Source organism: Rattus norvegicus, chromosome 8 (genome assembly GCF_021556685.1).
Source record: "Rattus norvegicus strain SHRSP/BbbUtx chromosome 8, alternate assembly SHRSP_T2T, whole genome shotgun sequence".
Lineage (NCBI taxonomy): Eukaryota > Metazoa > Chordata > Mammalia > Rodentia > Muridae > Rattus > Rattus norvegicus.
The window spans coordinates 112693421-112708396 of record NC_141541.1 but is presented as its reverse complement, the minus strand read 5'-3'; the positions used below and the strand labels follow the sequence as shown (position 1 = coordinate 112708396).

General features: G+C 46.0%; 1 protein-coding gene across 9 annotated transcripts in view; it reads left to right on the top strand.

Annotated features, from left to right (window-relative positions):
* Acp3 (acid phosphatase 3) overlaps window positions 1-14976 on the top strand; it is a 48565-nt gene that overhangs the window by 19248 nt on the left and 14341 nt on the right. For all 9 annotated transcript variants that reach the window (XM_087563489.1, XM_087563491.1, XM_087563490.1 and 6 more), the window contains 4 exon segments: window positions 589-681; window positions 2541-2673; window positions 7392-7474; window positions 9892-9995. In XM_087563489.1, coding sequence (XP_087419615.1) covers window positions 589-681; window positions 2541-2673; window positions 7392-7474; window positions 9892-9995 — 413 coding nt within the window.

Sequence of the window (14976 nt, the reverse complement as noted above, 5' to 3'; positions counted from 1 at the left end):
AGACAGGGCTGGTTAGAAGAACCCAGGGACCCTCAGTCTGCTCCCCCTCAGTGCTGTGATGACAAGCTCATGCCACCAAGTGTGGCTTTTTACACAGGTGCTAGAATTCAAGCTTCCTCTCCAGCCACCGCAATGGGATATACTTTAACAATTATTTCTGTTTATTTGATGGAAGTCTGTTGAGGTTCATATTGATAAGGGATAGCCTCTTGGAAATTTTATCCATTAACTGCCTTCCGAAAGGCTTCCTAGAAATAGCCACCAACCTCACAGTCCAACATGAGTCACGTGATGACAACGTAGAACCTTCTGGGGAGCGAAATGCTTGCACTCCATCCAGAGCTCAGTTTTGTCAGCAGAGACTTCCGGGTGCCTTGCCCATCCTTTCCTTTCTTTCTCAGGGACATCCCTTTGCATGTGTTAATACTTCACCCACTCCTGAGAGTCCCAGGCAGAGTCCTTCCATCAGCCGCCAGCCCAAACCAGGAACACGTGGCCATGACCCAGCCTGTGCCTGCAGCTCTGACGCTCTATGAGAAATTCGCTCCCGTCAGATTCCTCAGCCACAATTATCTGTCTTTGTTGCAGAGCTTCATAGACACCTTGCCATCGCTGTCGGGATTCGAGGACCAGGATCTTTTTGAAATCTGGAGTAGGCTTTACGACCCTTTATATTGCGAGGTAAGAGAACTTATCAGAGATTCATTTGCAATCGGGTTTTGTGATTTGAAACTTATACTGAGTCTGGCAAGTTCATTTCTTTCTCTGTCTATAAAATGTGGGCTGCTTGGATGGCCTCTGATATCGCAGCCTAGCTCGAGATTTCCTCATATAAGCTGGAAAAAACGTACTTCTCTTTTCCCATTCCTTATGTGTTTGCCCTCTAAAAAACTGCAATCAAAATGGCTTTTCTTCAAAACGTTTCCAGCCATTTACTTTGCAGTCACACTGGAGTGCCAGGTTCTTGTCGTTGGTTTTAATGGGAAAAATGATATTTCATATCTATATAAAATGCTGTGACACACACACACACACACACACACACACACACACACACGGGGGGGGGGGGGATTTGCCAGCTTTCTAGACATTAAAATAATCCAGACAACTGTAAGGCAGGCTGTCGGGCGTGGCTTTGGAGGAAAGAACTCCCCTGTGTGGTGAATTGAAGTCACCTTCCTAGCTGGATAAAGCACAGTTTTCTGCCATGGGACACTTCTCATCCACCAGGCTCCATCTTCTGGCCAAACGGAGTAATTTTTTTTTTTTTTTTTTTTTTTTTTTTTGGTCTTTTTTTTCGGAGCTGGGGACCGAACCCAGGGCCTTGCGCTTCCTAGGTAAGCGCTCTACCACTGAGCTAAATCCCCAGCCCCAGTAATTTTTATTCCTGTATCTTGGAGTCAAGTTCTGACCACTGCATACCTCATGCCCACTTCTGACATGAGTCTATGGGGCGGGAGTGACCTTCCTACATCTGTCTCGATGGGAGATGACACAGTTTGCCCATCTCCGTGACAGTCAGGTGACCCAACCATGCATCCTCCCATTGTTTCTCTTCAGCATTTTTCCCCTTAGGCTCCTCATGTTATTCCTGGCGGCTGCTGCTTCCTCTCCTCCTCTTCCTCCTCCTCCCTCTCTTCCCCTTCCTCTTTCCTTTTTCTTTTCCTTCTTCTTTACTACAGTTTTCTGTTGGTTCACTTGCTTGTCCTGGAGATAAAGTCCAGGGTGCTACCTGCAAGCTCTACGGCTGAGCCACACCCCAGCCACTTCAAATGATTTGTGATGAGGCCATGTTACCTGGGGTCATTGTCACATCCCCTGCCTCTTCCTTCTGCGTCTCTTTACTTCACTCTGGTCTCCTCAGAACCTCTTCTCTTCCCTGTTCTCTCCACTCTCTCTTTCTCTCTTCTTCTTCTTCTTCTTCCTCTTCTTCCTCATTCCCGTTCTCCAACTTTTGCAACTGAAAGAACCCTGACAACCCTTCCTAGCAGATAATAAACATCTGCACAAGGTGTGTGTTGCTTGCAGATCCATCACACAATTAGCAAACATTTACGAGTACTCACCGTGCATGGGGTGCAGATGCTCCCCCACCAACTAGAAGCTTGTAGCGTACTTGTGAAAATCCCAGAAACGTGAGGACTTTGATAACTGGCCTCATAAGCCAGTCCTTGTGAATTTTAGGATTCAGTATCTGACTTTATATGCTTCTTAGCCTTTGTCTTAGAGACAGACCCCAGAGGAAGGCAGCCTTCTGCCTTTCTCCCTCTGACTCACACCTAGCCAGCTTCCTTATACAACCCCACCTGCTAGGGTGATGCTGCCCACAGTGGGCTGGTCCCTCTTGCATCAACTCCCTATTCAGAAAATGCCCCATAGACCTACCTAAGGCCAATCCAATGTGAAGGGGGCAATTCCTCGGTTGAGGCTGCCTGGCCTTCTTGTCCTACTTGCAGGATGAAGGGTGGAGTGGAAATCAACAAAGGAAGTCATAACTCACAACTGTGTGTACACGTTTTCCTCTGTTCCCTGTTCTGCAGAGTGTTCACAATTTCACCTTGCCCACCTGGGCCACAGAGGACGCCATGACTAAGTTGAAGGAGTTGTCAGAATTATCTCTGTTATCTCTTTATGGAATTCACAAGCAGAAAGAGAAATCTAGACTCCAGGGGGGTGAGTATTTAAAAAAAAAACAAGAAAAGCATGTTGGGTTTGGGGTGGACAGTCTGGGTCTGAGCTCTAGACCCGTCACCCACCCACTGATTGGCTTTACACGGGACATTTTATCATCTTGCAATTTCCATTCTGCAAAGTGGATATAAGGACAGTATGCAGGAGACACTGACTGCTAAAATGAATGTATGTTTAAGAGACTTAGAACAAACAGCACCAGGTACCTAACACTGTCCGTCAACACTAGGTTGGCATTGCCCACTCTGGTTGTAATTTTTTACTTCAGGAAATGGTCTTTTCCATTTCTTCCAGAAGAAATAATTGAGGACTTAAGTCTGGGTTCCGGGAGAGTGGATTGTGTCTGCTGGCTGATAGGTTGGAGCACAAGGGTGAAGTTTGGCAAGAGCTGGATGTGTTTTGCAAACAGTTGACGAGTATTGCAACTGACGAGTTCATATGACTTCTTCCGCTGGCATTGAAAGACATTGACCAGTGACCCCACTTCACAGTTGTTGTCTTTGACACATTCCCATCATGAAGGCCAAGCCAGTAAGAAGGGTGCTGGGCCCTTAAAACCAGGATAGGAGAGTAGAAGAAGGAAGCCAGGATGGGTGGATTTGGGGGCCTGTGAGGATGTTGATATAAGCGGCCAACACAAATTAGGGAGAGTCAACTTCAGACGTGGTTAACGTAGTCATTAACATTGAGGGTAAGCAAGAGAAGGTCCAGCTGTGTTAACTGTTGGCACAGTGGAGAAGATCTCTCGGGCTGACGTGTTTCTAAATGTTTTGAGGACGGTAGTGTAATTATATCAGGATTTTGGCCACTAATAGGTGTTCATGACTCTCGATTAATCAAGACAAGACCCTTAGAGAACACACAGAGGCAAAGTGCTCTGGGAACCAGACCAGACTGGGAGGATACGCACCCAGGAACTGGATAGCTAGATAAAGCCCTCGAATCAACCAGAAGAGGAGGCAACTGCAGCTAGAAAACAAGCATTGTCTGTCAGCTGTCGCCAGGAGAGCAGCATAGGAGGCATAAATCAGGAGGGTGGGGAGCAAACCTGAATAAAGTAGGTTGGGTCTGATAGCTTAGGACCACGGTCATCAAGGATCTAAGGGTGTTACTTAGCTGCTGTGGCAGAAGTCCCCATCGCATGGCACAGAGGCAGACCTACAGGAAGTGTTCAACTCTTTTGTCCACACTGATGGCCAAAGCAGCAAGAGAGGCAGTGCATCACACCAGAAAGGAGCCTTAGATGGAACCTGCTGTGCTGGGAGGTTTAACCCTCGTTAGTAGGGTACAGACCGGGAGGAGAAACAGGGAAGAAGTTCATCTCATGCACTTCCCAGCAAGGGATGCAGAAGACCTCACTGGCCACACATGCAACAGGTTTCATTTCTGGTCCAGCAGACACCAGCAGTATGTTTCAGTCCCAAGCCCCATCAGAAAGTGAAGGTAGGCTCCTACACTCAGACCCCCAACTACATCAGTGATGGTTCAATAGGCTGAAGCATCACTAACCCCCAGCAGTGGTTAGGAGTCCCTCAGACCCCACCCAGGACCTGTAGAATGGAAATCTACATTCTAATTAAATGCCAAGGTGCTTTCCATCAGGCAGAAGTCTATCACTGGTTACACAGACTTTACATGAATAGAAGTGGGGTTCGGGGGTTGGGGATTTAGCTCAGTGGTAGAGCACTTGCCTAGCAAATGCAAGGCCCTGGGTTCAGTCCCCAGCTCCGAAAAAAAGAAAAAAGAAAAAAAAAGAAGTGGGGTCCATCCTAGCTTTTTTTTTTTTTCTTTTTTCTTTTGGAGCTGGGGACCGAACCCAGGGCCTTGCGGTTGCTAGGCAAGTGCTCTACCACTGAGCCAAATCCCCAACCCCTCTTCCTAGCTTTTTATTCTTTCCCACCTCATTCCCCCCTTGACTCATAGAGGATGGCACAAGGAGGGGGGTCCACTTCCTCTCTGAGGGTATTCATTCTCCATTTGAAGAGAGGATTAGATTCTGTACAGAATAGACCTTCTCCAAGATGTCTGGTCTTGGATTATAAAGACTGGCGTTCATGTGTGCACGCCTGAGCTGTTTTCGGGGGCAAATTCATTGCCTTTGATTAGCTAGAAAACTTGTTTCCTGCAGGGGTTTTCTGTTGTTTTTGTTGTCGTTGTTATTGTTGGGAGGTTGGATCTCACTGTGCATTTCTAGATAGCCTTGAAGTCTATGTAGACCAGGCTGGCCTTGAACTCACAGAGATCTGCCTGCCTCTGCTTCCCAAGTGCTGGGATTAAAGGCATGAGCCACCATGTCTAGTTTCTTGCAGTTTTTTTTTAACAAAACATTCTCTCAGCCTCAGTCTGTTGTTACAATCCTGTTGAGAGAGAGAGAGAGAGAGAGAGAGAGAGAGAGAGAGAGAGAGAGAGAGACTTGTCAATTGCATGGCGATTGAATGGTAAAGCAGCTGGCACTTTTGTTTTGTACTTGGTTTTGTGGATGACAGTGTTTAGTAAGATGTACCCATACATACCCCAACCCCCAAGTGTAGTTCAGAAACATTCGTCTATTCTCGCCATAGACAAGGGACTGGCAAATAAATGCCCATGAGCTGAATTCAGCCCTGTGTCTGGTTCTGTAAAGAAGTTCCTGTTACCCTCTATTCACCCAGCTTTTAGTAAAGGCTGTCTACACTGTCACTCTGTCCCTGCATTTACCCCACTGCTCCTTCCTGGTGCTTTCCCTCTTCTACTCCTACCTGGCAAGTTCTGGCTTTCTGTTCCAGGGTTATTTCAGAGCTTTGTACGGCTTAAGCCTCTCGATAAGTGCCGTGCTGGGGTGAATTTATTCAAACAGTTGTGCCAATCCCCGAGGCACCACACTCATTCCTTCCTGAAAACCTGCCCTGCTGTGCCGGTCGCCTGACCTTTATGGCGTCCTTGTACAAACCGAACATCATCATCCTTTCTGGTGGGCAAAGATGGAGCCCAGGCCTTTCTGCCTAGCCCTTCGGAGAGACAGGAAGTCAGTGTTCCTCCAAGTGGAGAAGACACACTGGAGTCAGAAGTCACAAAAGGATTGGTGGCCGATGTTCCAGCAATGGCTACAAAGGGGCTTCTAATAAGGTTTTATTGAAACAGCCGTAGTCATGTTCCGTTTTGCCTATAGCTATGTCCCTGGTACCACTGTAAAATAGAGCAGTGCCAACAGACCTATACCTCATAAACTCTAAAGTATTTACCATCTGGCCTTGTATGGAAAAGTCTGCTAATCTTTGCTGTGTGTAGATCAGGAGACTAAGAAGTAGAGTTTATGTCTCTTAACCAGTGATGTTCTGTCGGATTTATTGCTTCAATAAAGAATGGACACAAGAAACCTGGAAGTGAGCCTCATGCTACACTGGCTTCAAAGCCCAGCATTTCCGATTACAGACTATGTAATGTTGGACCGAGTCTCATTCCCACACACACACACATCAGTATATTAGAATTCCACAGCCTAAGGGCACTTACGGTACTCAGAAGAAGAGAAGAACTGCCCCCCAACTAAAGGGGGTACCATTTTCATTACTGGGGCTATAGCCTCCTATAAAGACTGCTGTTGACAGAGGGCCAACCGCTCCTTAAAAGTAGTTTTCATGATTCTCAGAAACCTAGCAACTGAGATTAGGCTCGATGGAGCTTGAAGAACAGTATGAAGTCTCCTGAGTATGGGGCAGCCTTCCCTGGGTCAGAGACATGGACCTGTTCAAGACCAGTTTCTTCCACTCACAGCCAGGAAATCCCAGCATCCACAAAGAGAAGGGATCACCAGTCGCCTTTGCTAAGTTACCAGCCCACATGCCTAAGTGTAACTATTTCATGAGCCTTTTAAGGGGCAGGGACTGTGTCTGGCTCACTTAGCATCCATCGTCCCTGGCCTGTCATAACTGTTAGGTGTGAATTTCTGAAAGTCCTACAGACTGTGGGATTACCGTCAGAACCTTCGGTGTTGCTTGTTACCAAAAATAGACTTCACCAAGACCCACTCCTGAGCCAGAGCACACACACCAACAGGGCTTCAAGGACTCTCTCTCTCTCTCTCTCTCTCTCTCTCTCTCTCTCTCTCTCTCTCTCTCTCCTCTGTCTCTGTCTCTGTCTCTGTCTCCCTCTCAGTCTCCCTCTCCATATCCCTTTCCTCCCCCACCCAACACACACACCCTGGCTACATTTAAGAAATGGTCCACAGGAGACAGTCCATGATCTATATGTGTGGAGAGTTCTTTTCTCCCATGGCCTCCCGCAGGTCTGACCACCAGAGAGTAGAAGCCAAGGGTGAAGAGTCAAGTGCCTGCCATGCCACCATTTCATGATCCTCTTTGAAAAGGATCATTGGCTAACAACAGACTGTCTATAGTCCGAAAAGCATGGAAACTTTGGAGAGTATCAGCCTCCTAACTAGGGCTTTGATGAAAGCTAGGATAGGAGGGAACTTGGGGGCCCGCCCACCCAGCTCTCCTGTCCAAACCGTGTAAGGCATGTATACCTCTGAGTTTCGGCTTCCACAAGACCTAAATCACACTGCTTGCCATGGGTCAGATTAGGAGCCAAGATTAAGTCTTTGCCTAGTCTGTTGACCCGCAACAGATAGAACTGTCGACTGTGCTTAGACAAGAAGCCCACACAGCACTGTATAAGCCTATGCTTGGATCAGCCCTGTTGTTGGTTTTGTCTCCCCTAAGGCGTCCTGGTCAATGAAATTCTCAAGAACATGAAGCTTGCAACTCAACCACAGAAGGCCAGGAAGCTGATCATGTATTCTGCAGTAAGTACCTCTGTGCGCACTGAGCAGACACGCGTGTTCAAGTGTATCTTGGTTGTCGCCACCACAAAGCCTCTAGAATTAAATACATTAGTCTGCCCTTGAGGAAGTTCCATTGTGATACTAACACCAACAGTAAGACAGTCATACACACCAGAATACACAACATGACATCCATTAAAAGCAAGTGCTTTTGCATTTCCAGAGAGGTAGCCAGCCATCCTTCTGCTGCAGGGCATGGGAAAGAGATGCATCAGGCATTCTGAATCTGACAGACCTGAATCATTGAGAGAGAGGGGATAGGATAGTAAAGCACTTCTTCACTGGTACGTAAGGCTTGTGAAAAGAAAGGCCAGAGCACTGAACCACTAGGAATGGTTTTGTGGAGACTCTGGTATCGAATTAAAAAATAACAAATCACTGGTCTACGTGATATGGAACTTTGAAGCTACGTGCAACTGTTTAAACCTATATCGATTATAATTACATAGAAGAAAGCGTCAGGCTGAATGTGGTAATTCCGGCTTGTAATCCCAGTGTTTGCCTGGAAGGCTGAGATTGGAAGATTACTGAGCCCAAGGCAGGTCTGGACCCCACAGACAGTGGTTTTTAACCTGTGGGTTGAGACCCCTTTGGGGATGAATGACCTTTTCACAGGGGTTGCATATCAAACATCCTGCATATCAGATATTTATATTATAATTCATAACAGTAGCAAAATTACGGTTATGAAATAGTAACGAAATAAGTGTGTTATTGTGGGGGCAAAACAATATGAGGAACTGTATTAAAGGGTTGTACCATTAGGAACGTTGAGAATCACTGACAGAAAGAGTTCCAAGCTGGTCTGGACTGTATACTGAAACACTGTTTAAAACAGAAACACACATACACACACACACACACACACACACACACACACACACACACACACACAGAGTGGGGGGAGGGAGGAGGAAGGGAAAAGAAAAGAAGAAGAGAAAGCTAAAAGCCCTCAATTGCACTGTCCACATTTACAGAGCTCACACAGCTACACAGCCAGCGTCTCTTGGGCTGGACAGCACAGACACAGAGCCTTCTAGCATCACTGTTTTGTTAGACAGCCCTCAAACAATGCAGACCATTTGAGTTAGAAGGCTTTTAAGGGCCGTCTTGTCCTACATGCCGCAGATTGTGGTAATGTGTGAAAAGCCACAGAAAGGTGTTCACTGGGGAAGACATCCGGGCAGGTAAAACAGGGGCAGCACTCAGGGGTGCATCCTCCTGTGGTGACTGGAAGCTGAGAGGGGAACTCTTGGTATAGAGGATTGTACACGCTGAGGGGTAAATGGGGTAGCACCAAACTAGGGTGGTAACAGGAGAGAACATGGTTAGATGGGTTTTGTGGAAAGCTATGATTTGGCTGGAGAACCCGGGGAAGTCATTACCATCCAGAACTCTGAATGGGAACGACTAGAGAAATAGCCCACACAGGAAGATAAGAGGAGCGCTTCTGAGAGAGAGGTGGGCCTGACATTAGACAGTGCTGCCAGCTATGTAAAGCTTCTAAATGGCGGTTCCAGTCCTAACTACCAAGTCTACCAAGTCTTAGCCATGTGCTCTCTTTTCTCACTAGGTTGGTTCTAACTTCTTTTGAATGTGTGCACTGCCGTACAGCTTAGGCACTCAGATGTATGCATGTATGCAATAAGTGTGTGTGTGTGTGTGTGTGTGTGTGTGTGTGTGTGTGTGTGTGTGTGTGTCCCCTTCCACGATTCTGGGGTTGAACACAGGGATATGTGCACTGTACCAGCTGAGGTATATCCCCAGCCCCAGACAGTTCGAATGCTCTCCCACTTTATAGAAATGGAAGAAGGTACAGGTTACCTTAGATTGCACAGCTCATCCATGTCAAAAGACTAAACTCCACTCTGAGGTAAATAACCATTGCATTCGTCATTTACTTTTCTAAATCTTCCACTCCCTGCTTCCTTACATCGTTAACCTCCCTAAACATCCTTGGTCTCGAATACTCTTCTCCAACTTTAAAATCAAAGATGTTGCAAATACGTCTGTAACCTGGCATGTGTCCCAGACTTTTTTTAATGTGTTGAAAATCAATATACCATGCAGAAGCAGGGAGGCCCTCCACAGCCATGGAACTTAAAATAAGAAAATGGGCTTCACATTTATTCTACTTATGAAAGTAAGCAAGGTGCCTAATTTCTCTGCGTATCATTTTTTCATCTTTTAAACGAAAACAGTAGATGAGTAAACATAACTGCCCAGACCCGCAAAAGAAGCTCATTCTTTACCCTTTTCCCTATCATCACTGAGAGAGTGGAGGGATCAGGAACCGTCACTGCATCCTCCACAGGCTGAAGCCGGTAAATCTGAATCAGGAAACAAGCAGTAAAATTACTTGTTTTCAATCTCTGTAGCACGACACTACTGTGAGTGGCCTGCAGATGGCGCTAGACGTTTATAATGGACTTCTACCTCCCTACGCTTCCTGCCACATAATGGAATTGTACCAGGATAATGGGTAAGTGCCTGCTTGGGTCTGTTTGTTTGTGTTCGAGATGGGATCCTACTATGTATTGTTGGCTACCCTGGAACTCATTCTGCAAACCAGGCTGTCTGGAACTCATAGAGATGTTTTTAAATACATTTTTTTATTAATCCTTGGAAATTTTTATAAATACAATATATTAATATATTTTGAACGTGTTCATCTTCATCTTCCCCTGAACTCCTCTTGGATCCAACACACACACACACACACACACACACACACACACACACACACGCTTTCCCAACTTCATGACCCCACTAAGTTCAATTCTTTTTTTTTTTTTTTTACATTTCTTTTTTTTATTTTTTTTTTAATTTTTTTTTTATTATCTTGAGTATTTCTTATATACATTTCAAGTGTTATTCCCTTTCCCGGTTTCCGGACAGACATCACCCTCCCCCCTCCCCTTCCTTGTGGGTGTTCCCCTCCCAAACCTCCCCCCATTGCCACCCTCCCCGCATAGTCTAGTTCACTGGGGGTTCAGTCTTAGCAGGACCCAGGGCTTCCCCTTCCACTGGTGCTCTTACTAGGATATTCATTGCTACCTATGGGGACAGAGTCCAGGGTCAGTCCATGTATAGTCTTTAGGTAGTGGCTTAGTCCCTGGAAGCTCTGGTTGCTTGACATTGTTGTACCACTAAGTTCAATTCTGTGGACCACACCTCCAAAGCAAACCAACTTTTCCTCTTCTACAACCCATCAACCCTCTATAGTGCTCAGCTAGGCACTTCACTCTTGACTTGTTTGTTTAGACAGCGTTTCACTACATAGCTGGGGTCAGTGGGAACTCAGTTTGCAGCCCAAGCTGGTGTTGCTCCTCCCTCCTCAACCTTCAGAGGGTTGGAGTTACAGGCATGCGCTACTGGGCCAGCCTGCTTAAGGCCATCATGTCCGTCTCTACTCGGTTTGTCTTTATCCTCTGAGGTCAGGGATAACAGTGCTTCTGACTCTTTTGATCCCGTGAGCCTTTTATTGAGAAATATTGTATACACAGAAGATGGACTGAGAGAAACGTTCAAAGTGAAGGAAATTAATTTTTTTAAAAAATGAAGGCAATGTAAGGAGTAGGCAGACATTACATATTTTTGCTTGGGGGAAAAAACTGCCTGGTACAAGACACCAGGGGGGAAAGAAGGATGCTTGTCGCGTATACAAAATATAAATAGTGCAAACCGCAGCTCCTGTGACTCATATCCCGTAGTTTTAAAGCCCTACTGCCAGGCAGTATTAATCCACTGGTGGCCTGGGATGACCCTGCACCAGTGACTTCCTTGATCTCTGAAGAAAGGAAGAGAAAAGAAAAGTCAGGTTAGAGATTTCAAATGTCCGAGTTTACTGGAACTGAGGGACGTCTGTCATTCTGAACATTCTATAAATATCTTGAAAGACACTAACGGTCACAGCTGCCACACCAGCTCCTCAGGTGCAGTGCCAGCAAGGGTGGTTTCACAAAGTTTATGTCAGCCATTTTGCTAACTGGTTTGGCTAGATGTGAACTTACTACCATTTTAACTTAAGCCAAAGGCAGAGCAGGTGGCACAGCAGATTGGCCAGCACTAGCAAGGCAAGACTAAATGAAGAAATACAAACTCCATTTTTTTTTCTTTTTTTCGGAGCTGGGGACCGAACCCAGGGCCTTGTGCTTGCTAGGCAAGTGCTCTACCGCTGAGCTAAATCCCCAACCCCACAAACTCCATTTTTACATGAGGTGTGTGCTCTGATTGGCCCAAATCCATGCCTTCATTTGCATATGAGATGCACTGTGATTGGTCCAGGTACCTCTTCTCTTGATATAGATGCAGGCTGTTCAGAGTCTCCCAGCAGGGAGGGAGACACTTTCCTGTAAGGAAATATTAAAACACCATTAAGACTTTATCCTCAGCCAATCTCTTAACTATTTACAAAGAAAGTGGGTCCATCGTGGTCAGAAAATGATAGACACTCTCTTTCCTGAACCTATGACTGGACGTGAATAGATCAATGAGAGCTTGGAAACAAACATTCCCTCATTAACACAAGAGTTTGGAGGGCACTCTGGGCATGTAGTTGAGAAATCTAGCTGCAATCCTAGCATCAGCTTGAGGAGTAGGCTGTTTCTTCAGATCTAAGACAAGAGACGTTGTCAGCTTTCCCTTGTCAGCTTTCCTCAGTCCTTTCTCCTCTCTGGTGTCTGTACCACAGTCCTGAGCTTACTGGGGTGTGAAGTCCTGGGCTGGCTTATTGGGGTGTGCAGTTCTAAACTTGATTTATTGGGTATGTGGTCCTGAACTTGCTTTACTGGGGTGTGCAGCCCTGAGCTTGTTTATTGGGGTGCATACTTCTAAACTTGATTTACTGGCGTGTGTAGTCCTGGGATGGCTTATTGGGGTGTGCAGTCCTGAGCTTACTTATTGGGGTGTAAAGTCATAAATTTTACTGGGGAACTACAGTATGTTCTCACTGGCTCACTTTCTCTAATGGCCTCAATCAAGTCCCTGTTATTAACTTTTCCATGAAAAAAACCTGGAGACACACACACACACACACACACACACACTTTATCAAAGAGTCACACACACACACACACACACACACACACACACACACACACACACACACGGGGGTTAACCTGGTTGTTACAATAGGATAACCTTCTCTGTACTCCAGTTAAAACTGATTGCTTGCTTTAAGTTAGAAAAGGGGAAGGGGTGTCCAAGTTAAGATATGCGTTAGTTGTTTATTACCCGATCCTGATTCCAAAGTCATCCTAGACTTTCTCCTGAAAGAAGAAACAATAGTAATACAAAGGGAGACTGTTTCCAGTTCCTGGGCGTTCTTAATGTGTAAGCTGTTGAAACTGTAGGTGACATGGCTACCCCTGCACTTAAAGGGTGTGTTACTTTAGAAACAGGATCTTACAATGTAACCCAGGCAGGAGACAGCTTGCAAGTCCTCTTTCAGGTCCGTGTGGTGGAATTTCAGGCATCAGCGCCATATCTACTCCACCTCAAGGGCTTTTCTTCTCTGATTTGGCATATAAGTTCAAAGGTTATGGAAAGGGATTCGCTGTGCTAAAATGCTGCCTTTTTCCATTTTCACATTTTGTGCCACAATGTTACCCGTGTTTGTGTGCCTTTTGTAGGCATCTTCGCCATGAGATCCAATTTGGGTACTGCTCTGCAGATGTGTTAACTCAGAAAGTTTAACTTTCCCTTCTGCATCGGTGAAGATCAAGCCCTTAGAGGCCTCGAACAATGGGAACTAAGCTCTTGTGTATCTAACCTCCAGCGCAGGGTCACTAGGTCGAGGCTGGTGCTTCGCGAGGTGTGTAATAAACGTACGATGATGTTCAAGCACCGGGCTTCTGACCTATAGCTCGGAGAGCCGCTCACCTGCAGGCAACTTACACAAAGGAGCCAGGCAATTGTATCAAGTGCCCTGGCCCCTAAGAAACACGTGCTTGTGGTTCATACTTTATTGGTTAAAACGACATACTGATCCCACCGAGCTGCAAGGGAGTCTTCAAAATGCAGTCACTTCTGGGCCATGAGTCTAGTTTTTGGAAAGATAATCATGACTTTGATGGACTATTGGTCATCAAGGCCACTTGAGTGGGGAAAGGGGGGGCTGTTGTACCAACCCATACCATATTTGGGAGGTTTTTTTTTTTTTAATGTATCTTAAGGGATGGAGAAATGGCTTAATGGATGCAGGGATTTCTCAGCAGATATGAGGACTCGAGTTCAGATCCCAGCACCCAACTGTGCATTTTACAGCCCCAGTCCTGGGTGTCAAATACAGGCAGATCCTGGCAATAAATGGCCAGACGGTGTAGCCAAAACAGCCAGCTCCACATCCACCAGAGAGATAGAGATAGAGATAGAGATAGAGATAGAGATAGAGAGAGAGAGAGAGAGAGAGAGAGAGAATCTCCAAATTAAGGGGCAAAGCAAGGGGGGGAAGTACCCGACATTGGCCTCTGATCTCCACCCATGAACACATAGGTGTGCGTGCACACACACATGCCATATCACATGCATATACACACAAACAAAAACATATCTCGTGAATGAACATTGCAGTACTGTGATCATTCTTTAAGGTGCGTCTTTAAAGGTTTGCGTATAATGACATCTACAAGTTGAAATTTGAAGTCATTACAGTGGGGCAGATCGTCAAATCCTACTTGAATTTCCCTCCTGACTCTTGTTGGGGAGTTACTTCCACAGTTTGGTGCAGGCCCATTCAACCTTCCAACTGTTTGGTTTTAGAAGTAAGATGAACTTAGAATGACTCAGGATGAATCTAGGTCCACTTTCTCTCTGAGAGAACTTTGTCTGATGTCCTGGACTACCTCTAACTGTCCATGTTGTTCACATCTGTGTTTATGGCTGAGGGGAGGACATATTGAGAACACTGACATAACCCCCGAGAACAGAGAAGATAGAAAGGGGTGAATGAAAATCACTGAAGGGGCAGAATAGGAGGGTGAGTCCCAGCACCTCGGTAGACCCCACATTCCCCCTTTAGAAATGACTAACACTTTACCATTTCTATAGTTTGTTATTAACAGAAAGCTGGAAAGCAAAAATTCTTCTTGTTTACAAAGATAAACATTCCCCTTACCTGTTTCGGTAAAAAATAAAACAGGGCAGAATGGTTCCCGTGCACACCCTAGTGGTCAGTCGCTCTCCCTCTAGCCAGTTCCCCCTCCAGTGGGCCACTGGAACGAGGGCTAACGCTGCCCCCAAAGTACTCTCTGACCCAGGCAGGTCGCTGACACACCGGTTTCATACAGAGACCGCCTATCTCTCAGCTCTCTCACCATGGACTCTGTTAACATTTCCTGGTGCCAGCAGCGGCTTCCCTCTCGTAACTCTGTGCTGATGCTGTGTTTACATTCCCAACATCCGCCCCCTAATAGTTATGGTGTAAACTCCCAACAACCCGTTAAAATCAAGACTCAACAAAC